This window comes from Pteropus alecto, unplaced genomic scaffold (genome assembly GCF_000325575.1).
Source record: "Pteropus alecto unplaced genomic scaffold, ASM32557v1 scaffold88, whole genome shotgun sequence".
In the NCBI taxonomy this organism is placed as follows: domain Eukaryota; kingdom Metazoa; phylum Chordata; class Mammalia; order Chiroptera; family Pteropodidae; genus Pteropus; species Pteropus alecto.
Window position 1 is genome coordinate 3,231,803 of NW_006494611.1, and position 10,253 is coordinate 3,242,055.

At 45.3% G+C, this 10,253-nt stretch overlaps 1 protein-coding gene across 1 annotated transcript in view; it reads right to left on the bottom strand.

Annotated features, from left to right (window-relative positions):
• Positions 1–9,571: 9,571 nt before the first annotated feature.
• Positions 9,572–10,253, bottom strand: part of MAGEF1 (MAGE family member F1) — an 874-nt gene continuing 192 nt past the window's right edge. The window contains 5 exon segments of the mRNA XM_025042315.1: positions 9,572–9,799; positions 9,801–9,976; positions 9,979–10,064; positions 10,066–10,120; positions 10,123–10,253. The exon segment at positions 10,123–10,253 is cut by the window's right edge and continues 43 nt beyond it. Coding sequence (XP_024898083.1) covers positions 9,572–9,799; positions 9,801–9,976; positions 9,979–10,064; positions 10,066–10,120; positions 10,123–10,253 — 676 coding nt within the window.

A 10,253-nucleotide genomic window follows, 5' to 3' on the forward strand; every position in this document is an offset into this window, starting at 1 on the left:
GGCTCTCTCAGCTCCGATCTGGTATGCCAGGCATGGGGTGGGAGAGAAACGAGGAGCCTTCAGAAACACCCTGGCTTTCCGTCTCCTCTTTTGTCAGTGGTCCTGAGGGGGTAGGGTCCTGCGCGTGGTCAGTGTGAGAGTGTGGGGGTACATTCATGTGTGCTAGGGAAAGTGTGGTGTTTGTGTGCAAGCTCAAAAGTCGCAAGACCTAGGTTCAATTCTTGACTTTACCACCAACGGCTGTGTGAACCTGGGCAAGTTACCGAAAACTGGGATGATAATATGTCTCCCTCACAGCATCATCAACATGGTGAACTGAGTCAATACGTAGAAAGACTTCCTGGCACATAGTGAGTGCTCAATAAATGTTTTAGCTATTACTATTATTATGTGCGCATGGGGGTATGTATGAAATTTAGTAGATTTGGGGTGGTGCTTATTGGACTTTGGAGTGTGGGAGTTGCCTGGGAAGCTTGTTAAAAGTGCTGGCTTCTGGGCCTCAGCCGCAGAGATTCTCATTCAGCAGCTCTTGGGTGGGCTCAAGAATTTACTTTAATCCAGAGGCCCTGGTGATACTGATGCCGGTCCAGAGGCTGATTTGGAGTAGTTTGAGGTGTCTGGGTAAATAGATCCTTGGAATCCTGGGCTCTGGTAAGTCAATCAGAACTGCTCTGCAAATGTAGCCAGAGACCAGACGAAGGGATGGAGTGGGATGAGGCCGAGAAATGGGCAGAAGCCACCACAGACCAAGCCTTGAGGCTGTAGAAAGAAATTAAAGTTTTAAGAAAGGGATTGACACAGTCCTACTGAGTGATTTGGATTGGATCAGGCCGGTTTACAATCCCAGGGCACGGCAGATGGCAAGGAGGGTGTAAAATTCCAGTTAGCTCAAGGCCTGAGTGGCAGAAGGGTCTGTGTCCTGACAGCAGAAGAAGCAGTATCTGGAGAAAGAGAGAATCCTCAGGTTGAGCAGCTGTGCCAACCCCCTCCTCCCTCAGATTGGGCATCTTGAGCTGCTGGTGGAGGCTCCAAGCGGGGCCGGGGCTCTGTGAGTCAACCGACCGCTGTACCAGCCAGCCAGGCTGTGGCCAGACTCCAGGGCGTGGATGAGGATTGGAATCCAGCTCTGTCGACTGGTCCCCTCAAGAGCTTGTAGTTTCTTGATTTATTTTTCCCTGATTTTTCTCTCAGTAAAAATCTTTTAGAAAAATTCTTTGTTTTGACTGAGCTAAGGAAAGGAGGAGGTGGGCTGTGCTGAGCCTGGGGAAGAGACTAGACACCATCAGTGGGGCCCACGATGCAGAGGTCACCCCTCCAGGAGCAGGCCGGTGGGGCAGCTCTGAGAGCCGGATCTTCCTCACCTGCCATCTCCCTTCAGTCAGTGAACTTGGTGCATCTATAAGTGTGTGTGAAAGTGTGTGAGTGGTTGTATATGTCTGTGTAGAGGTTCATGTGCATAGATGAGTGTCATATGTGTATATATTCATTCAATTCTTTTAACAACAATCATAAAATGTTTACTGAGTGTGTGCCAGGCACCAGGCACTGTTCTAGATGCCTGGGATACATCAGTGAACAAAATAAAGATCCTGCCCTTGAGAAGCTTGCATTCTATGGGGGTTTTGCGTATCTGGAAGGGATGGATATGTTTGTGTGTATGTGTCTGTTGTGCACACATGTGTGAAGAATGAAGAACAATAACAGGTGAGAGTATTGGCAGACCTGGGTCAGGATCCATCTACTATTTCCAGGCATGGTCTTGGGCAAATACCTAACTTTTCTTAGACTCAGTTTTCTATAAAATGGGAAAATAATCTCTTTCTCTCACTAAATTGTGAGACTAAATGTGAAAATACTAGGAAAACTCCAAGCATAGTACCTTGTATATCGTAGTTACCAAATGATATTTTCCTTTGTGTCTCCTATATAGTTGGAAGAGACATTTCTAGATGTATATACCAAGCGTGTGTTCGAGCCTGGGTGAAGTTCCCTGTGTGTCTGAGGGGTCTGAATGTGTGGGTTCCTCCTGAGTGAGAATCTCCCATCCTCAGGATATATCTCGTGCTGTGGAGACATCTCAGGTCTGTTTAAAGGTGATGATGTTGCCTGGAAAGTTCTAAGCCACAAGGTCCACTATAAAGAAAAGAGAGAAAAACTGCTAAGGCTTGAATCCCATGGGTTGGCCCATTTAAGCCTTGGCTTGGGTCTGTCATGAGTCCTTCCAGTGTAGTGTGACTCAGTTGTTTGCAGTTCTGTTTTAGGGCACACAAAGAATCTTGGTTACCCATTAGTTGATACCCACCTACAACAATATGCAGCTTCTTTTCCCCTAGTTTCATGACTCCCTGGCCATGCTGCTCCCTTCTGAGACCTTTTTCTTATCCCCCAGATCATTTGTGGAAGTAAATCTAGAAGATGAATACCAGAGCCAGCCCCTAAAGGCAACTGTGGGAGCGGGACTGCATTTCTGGGTAACCTGCTTGGGACTTCCAAGATTCTTGCTTTCTCCTACACAAGAAGGGAGATGGGTCAATTTCTTGCTCTCCTCCCTCTAAACACTCCCAAGGAGAAAGACCATGGTTTTGAATACATCCTCTAAAAGGATGCCTCAGGGTGTCTACCTTCAGCCTCAGTGTGCCTCCTCTGCTTCATCTCTAAGTGTCCATTGGATGTACAACTGAGCAACTGAGACTCAGTGTTCCCCAAGCCTTATCCATCTTCCTGACCCCCAACCGGCTCCCCCTGAGCATCCAGCTATTCTGATGAACGACTCCAGCATTCTGCTATTCACTCCAGCTTGAAATTGCAGAGTCATCTCTCACGTGTCCCTCTGTTCCATTGCCCACAGCTAATCAGCTATCAAATCATTTCCAGTTATACCTGCAACATGTCCTTTCCCACTGCCACCTCAAGTCCTATTTGGACTATTGCCAAGGTCTCCCATTTAACTCTAGCTTCTCCCTTCGCAACCAGCCAGTCCGCCTCCTAAAGCACCGCCATGAACCAATTGCTCTCCCTCAGCCACTTTCTCCATCCACAGCGCCCTCTCCCCTCCTCTACACACTTTTTGCTCAAACCTAACTGGTCCCTTGTGGTTCCCAGGACATTGTATGCATTGCTGCTACCCTATCTTTGCTGAAATCCTTTCTCCCATTCCAACATTTTACTTACATTCCAGGCATCTCCAACACTACACATAACACCCTAACATTTTGAAAACATGATAAGGAGAGGTGGGAAAGGTGGGGGTGAGGGAAGCTATAATTCCTAGTAGTTTGCTAAACGTAGAGAATTTAGTTCACCTCTGGGGCAGACTTTTGCTATGTTTTGGAAAAATCGACACAAACCTAAAACTGTGTAGTCACTGTCAGCCTGAATGCGGATCACTCTTCTGGTTCAGCATTGTAAATAGCCATGGCTTTGGAGACAGAGACGGCCTTTTTGTTCCTTTTTTTATCTAAGGTTCGAGAGAGGAATTGTGGAGGAGGGGAGCATGGACCGATCCCTGTGGAGGTGACTATTTTCAGTTGAAGTTTGGAGAGTTGCTTGCAATCTTCCAATCTTCCTGAGGAGGTTGGAGGGGGTCTGGCACTATTGCTTGGGTACCAGGTGACATATCTCGGCAGAGAGCTGGGGAGAAGGACACTTTGTTCGCCTCTGCACAGAACACAGCATCCCTCCAGAACTCTGGGCATAGAGGAGGCAGCAGCGATAGATGCTCGGGACCCCACAAAAAAGCATCTCCAATAAAGGAATCCACGAGCTCCACGTAGTGACTGCTGTGGGTGGATGGATTTATGACATCATTTGAGATGCCCCATTGGGAGCTCCCAGAAATATTTGAGGGAGATATTGCATGGAGTGGGGCTCAGTGTCACTGCAACGCATTGTTAAAGAAGCAACGAATTATTTATACTCTAGGCAGGTGAGAATTAAATACACACTACACTGTTAACCGTGGTTACCTCTGGGTGCCAGTATTCTAGAGAGTCTATTTTCTTTTTCGTATTTTTATGGAACTTTCCAAATTTTTGCACTGTAAGCATTTGTAATTAGAAAAACAAAAGCTATGAATAAAGAATATTTTCTCTTTCCTTCCTCTTCTGGGCCAAGTGGAAGCTTCCGCATTGCCTAAGGCTGCTGTGGTTTCTTCCCTTGCTGAACTCTTACAGTAACTCTTGGGTGCAGATCCATGTTTATTCATTGTTTTAGGTCCTTGTGCCAGCTCTGAGAGCTCCTTCAGGATAAGGAGTTCATCTCCTCCTCAAGCTCTCCCCCTCCACTCACTCTGCTTTCAGGAGCTATTTCGCAGAACCTTCCTGGCCTGCTCCCACCCTGAGCCTTCATTCTTGCTGTTGCATCTGTCAGCACCCCCACCTCCCCCATCACCCAGACAGCTTGTGGTCTCCCTGCTTATCACCTTCAGTTACGACTCAAATGTCACTTCTCAGTGAGGCTTTCCCTGACCAAGCTATTTACAATTAATTTTGCATCCTCTTAGTACTCTTTCCTCCTTTCCTGCTGCATTTCTTCCTATGACATAGATCTCCATCCGACATGCTATGTTTTATAGTTCTTCATTATCTATCTCCTTACACTAGTATGTAAGCTCTATGAAGGCAAGGATTTTATTTTGTTCTCTGCTATAATCTCACTATCTAGTATATATATATATGACTAGTATGTATAGATAGTATGTATAGAAGATGCTCAATAAATATCTGTTGAATGAGCACATTTTATAATAACAATTATTACCATGTACCAGATACTGTGGTGGGTACTGAGTAATCCTCTCATTCAGTCTCCACGGTGTTTTGAGGTAGGTGGCATGATTTCTGTTTTAAAGGTGAGGAAACCAAAACTCAGAGCGGTTAGGTAACTCAGCTGAAGCCACATACTATCGTGTAGCAGAGTGGGATGACTGCTCCAGGGGCCAGGAGCTTCCACTTCAGAATGTCTCCTCAATCCTGGTGGTTTGGGTAACGTGGCTAAGCGTCCCTCACTGGGCCTGACACCAGCAGACCTCCTGAATAAGCTCAGGCTGGGACTGCTGCTTCCCTTGTGCCGATTCCCCCACTGCAGGGACCACGGAGCTGCTGCTCAGAGGCATCACTCCTCAAAAATGGGCTCCTCTCCCAATTTGGGTTCCTTCTTGTGACAAAAGGCCCACAATCTTACAACCAGAGATGCCAACTTGCCCCTCCCCCGCTCGCTGCCTCTACTTTCTAGCCTGGTTGCTCTAGCTTACAGCATAAATGAGCACAACCATGGGTTTCCTTTCTTTTTCTGTCTATTCTCCCAAAGTGGGGGGGGGAATGGGGTTCCTTTCTTTTTCTGTCTATTCTCCCAAAGTGGTGGTGGGGGGTGTCGTTTGCTCCCTAAGAACCTCCTGAAGACCAGTAGGATGGCACACCAGCAAAAACCCAGACGATTTAGGTACAAATTCTGGATCTGCTGCTCACTAGCCATGTCATGAGTGTGGACAAGTCTTTTAACTTATGCACTGATGAAACAGAATTGTTCTTTCTCAGTGGCTGCCCTCTAGTATCATAATCTTGGCAAACGTAGAACCCGCTTCATGGGACTGTTGTACAGATGCAAAAGACAATGTAGTGATCATATTTAGCACCATGCCTGATATATAAGGCTTAATAAATGCTGGCTTTTACTGTTATTTGGTCATGACTGATTTGGGAACTGGGCAGGGTCTGCAATCAGCTGGTAGGATGGGGTGTGCGCTGTGGATTGTAGCTGACCACCATTCCAATCACCCACTAAACTCTTTCCTAGAGCTTCAGTTCTCAGAGTGTATGTTGCTTGTTCAAGGTTACATAGTCATGACTTTTAAAAGGCCTTGATTAGGATACTTTTTCAGAATACCTAACCTCCTTAGTACACTATTATTTCTGCTGGGAGGTAATCGTTGCCATCTCTGCTGGGTTGCACAATTTGAGGAGTATTTGCACAAGCATCAATTGCCAACATGACCAAGGCAAGAAGCCTAATTATCTCTAGTGGAAACTGTGATTGAGCCTGTGAATTGAGGCCCTGATTTGCAGAGGCCGTAAATGAGCTGCCACCTCTGGAGCACTAGGTACCAGCTGGTTGTTGGGGTTGTAATCAACCTGAGCCTGTTTCCAAACACTCATTCTCTAAGTTCCAGTGGGTCGAAAGTCTCAACTCTGGTGTCAAGATCCCTGCAGAGTATGTGGCTGAACCGAGATCTTCCTATCATCTGAGACATGATTCATAGTTTTCAAGGGAATTTCCTTTACTGGCTTTGCTTTCTAGTTGCAGTGCAAGTATGATTTGGTGCAATTCGTCCATCACCACTCTCCCCAAAACAACGCTCTCTCTCCTCACTCAGTGTGTCGCCTAGGAAGATCTAGTTCTATTTGGGCCTAAAGGGGAAGGAGATGGGGGATCCAGGCCTTCTTTTGCATGCGAATGACCATACAAAACAGAAGAATTCATCTCTTGCCCTCACCATGGCCCATGTCTGCTCTACACATGGGCCCAGAGGCCATACTTTGAATACTTCTGAGAAGCTGATGATGGCATCTGTGACATGGGAGGTCTTTTGTCCTGAGGCAAGGGTATGCATTCTTCCAGCCCTTTGTACCATCTGGAAACAACACTGGGAATCCTATTTACAGGTCCACAAATGTTATTTGATTGCTCCACGACATGAGACACTTAATTTGAGGCTTAGTGGAGAGAGCAGACTAAAGAAGACTGAGGTGACATGGGCTATAAGGGCAAAACATGATGAGTTTGAGCAAAGATACACAGTCTACATGTAGTCAACACTCTGTGAACACTGGGGAGAGAGTAGGCAGAGCTAGGATCAATGTTCCCAGATAATTTTCCAACTTTATTTTACCTTCCTTTTAACCTTCCTTCAGGCCATTGTCAGTCATAAGTACCTTGGCTACACAATCCTTGTTTGTAGCTCCAGAGAGACAGTGGCGTTTGAAGAAAGAACATGAGTTTGGAGACAGATGACGCAAGTCTAGGAGGAGCTCTAAGATAAAAGAAATGTAAAATAGTGAAAAGTGCAGGCTTTTGACTCAGTCAGACTTCAGTTCCAGTCCTTGTTTTGTTATACACTATCTGTGAGACCTTTAAAAAGGCTCTGAGCCTGTTTGCTTAGTGCAAAATGGAACATATAGTATCTATCCTGTAAGGCTGTTATAAAAATCACTAAAAAATATGTAAAGCATAAAAAAGCTGGCTTATCTTAGATATTAACATCTGCGAAATAGGGGTATTTAGCAATAACTATTTTGTGATGTGGTTGTGAAAAGTAGGGGGGTAAATGCTTTTGGCCTATAGTAGATGTTTAATAAGTGGTACTGTTAGTCCTGTCTTTGCCAGCAAAGTCCCCTCTGCCACTGGTAAAATGGTGAGTATTTCCACTTTACCTTACTCCTGTAAGGACTGCAGGGAAACTGGAGATAAGTACACAAGCTTTGCTGTTTTTTGGAGTTGTAATAACTAAAATCACACACAACATATTGGAAGCCAGTAATGGGGAATAATGTGCTAGAATGAAACACACCAGATTGGGGGGCAAGGGACTTGGGTTCTAGTCTTGACGCTCTTTTGCTGATCAAGTGACCACAGGCAAATCACCAAGTAATCTGACCTTCAGGTGCAAACACTGTTGACCTCTCTATGAGAAAATACAAACCTGAGAAATTATCATTGTTATTGTTCCTTGAGGATAAAGTCAGCCTCTCCCTTTTAATCTTTAGAACTCGGCAAAGTCCTTGGCATATAGTGGGCACTCAATATTTTTGTTTAATGAATTATAAACTGCCTGGAAGTAATGTTTTTAATCATTAGCGAGGTGTTTTGCCCATAAGCTTTTATCTTTTGATTCTAATCTGATTTGTTGGATCTCTGGGCCTGTGTCCCAAAGTATTTGTATTCCATGCTAACCTAATATACTCAGAGATGTTTTTATGGACACAACCAGAAAAAAAACTGGCAGTAAGAATAGAAGAAAGCAGCTCTTCTGTATATGACAGCTGTAGGACAGTTTCCCTATTTCTTCCAAATACACCTCTGGTTTGGTTACCACTCCTCTAGGCTCCTTATTGTGTTATGTACCCACTCTACAGGATTTATCCCCAGAGTGAAGGTGGTAGGTATTGCAGAGGCCTGAACTGCTTATGTAGATGGCCCTTCATGAGTAGTCAAAACTGATGGATGCCTTACGATCTCCTCTCCTCCAAATGGGAAGTGGTAGGTGGAAAGCAGCAGGTAGAAACATGGATGAGGGCACTGGGCTTCCTGGTGGCAGGGGAGAGAGCAGAAAGTGGAACTTCTTGGTAATAGGGGACACCGCATGTGCCCTCCCCACCCACACTACATACTGTTTCAGAATTGTTACAATATTTGGTCTCTGAGGGCTTTGGTAGAAGAGGGAATCTTGTAGGGGTGAGTTACCATCATTGTTTGTGTACTGTAATAAGTTGCTCTGGAGCAAAAGCACAGGCAAAGGTAGAATGTTTTCCAGATCTGTGGTGTATCAAGTCTTCTTCCCACGTTACTGAGGAACATCTGTGACCTTAAGTCATTTTTTTTCCTTACTAGGTTACCAGTTTATTATAAAACGATATACCAGGAGCAGCCAAATGCAAGGTATGGGAAAGGGTGCAGAGCTTCCATGCCCCCTTCTGGTATATGACTCCCCCCAAATCTCCATGTGTTCACCAATCTGGACACTCTAGCCATTTTTAATACCATCTTCCATAACCAACATCTTCCTCCTCTTTTCCTTTCCTTCCCCTCCACTCATCACACCCCCTCACCCCCATCCCAAAGTTTGACTAAAGCCTCACCCAATCACTCCAGCTGGGTTAGGGGGCTCTCTGTAGCCTTCAACTAACTGCACTGTAATTTCTGGCTTATTTACTTACAGTCTAGCTCTGGAAAGTAGGCTCTTAATGTTGTTCAACATTCTATCCCCAAACATCCCAAATGGCACATCACACTAAAGAAGATGCTCAACAAATGTTTGATTTATTTAGAGTACCAAAGTATATCTCTGATTTACTGCATTTTAATTTTTCTCTAGGTACTATAATAGCTAAGCAAATAGAGGTACATGTCAGTCCTTTTTATTTATACAATAGACAAAAAGTGTTGGGAAGCTAGACACCAATCAGCTACTTTTTTTTTTTTTGTACCAGATCCTCATACTGCAGAGGTCCTTCAAATTGTTAAAGTACAGTACTACAATGCTGCATAATTTGTTCAAGATCACAGAATAAAATACAAAGTTTTCAAACCATTTTACCAAACCAGCAAAACTCTACAACAAAATCCTACAAGTAGAGCAATCTCATTTATAAACATCAATGGTATATTAAATCTAACAAAAACTATCAAGATACAAAACTTAAAACCTAGTTATACAATTCCTACAGAAATAATCCTCCCCCTACCTATACTACTTAAGACTCAAACAGTAGCTTCCATACCCACGCCCCCAACCCCTCTCTGGCTGATCACCTTTACATCAGCCTCACCAGGGGCAGATACCAGCATTAGCTTTGGCTCAGGCCCTAACCCTAACCCTCATACTGACCTCAGCTCTGGCCCAGTTAGCCCCATCTGCCAGGGCCTCACGGTACCGCACCGGCCAGTGCTGGGGTTCTTTCTTACAGAGCTTGGCCAAGAAACCCTGGATTTGCATCTTGCTGGTTTCCAGGTTGTTTCAGGGACCCCTAGAGAATTTACATTCTGGTGGATCGGTGTGAGGCGCCCTCCTGTAACTGAGGTGTTCACTGCTGCACGAAATCGTCTATAATAAGTCTCTTCCAGTACCCAAAAAGGGAGCGATACTTCAAGGGATTCATCTCCAATAGACACAGCATCTCCCACACCTGTGCCTCCCTGGCGCTACTACCTTTTACGTAGATAAGGCCCAAGATCATCATTAAGAGACTCAATCTGAGGCCACCTCCTCCTCCTCCAGAAATTTTAATTTGTTGATCGGGATATAAGTGTGGTGCTTGTGGCCAAGCTGTTTCACCTAGAAACCAAAGACACCGCAGATGTTCTGCGGCCCTAGCGATGATGTCGGGGACCAGATCCTTCAAGTCTCTGGACTCTTCTTTTTGTCCTTCACTAGCAGTAACCGCACCAACTCCACAACCGTACGATCCAGAGAGCAGCAGGCCCTGCGCTGGGCTAAGGCTTTGGCGGCGAAGGCCCTCGCGCCTTTGGGGTGAGAGCGG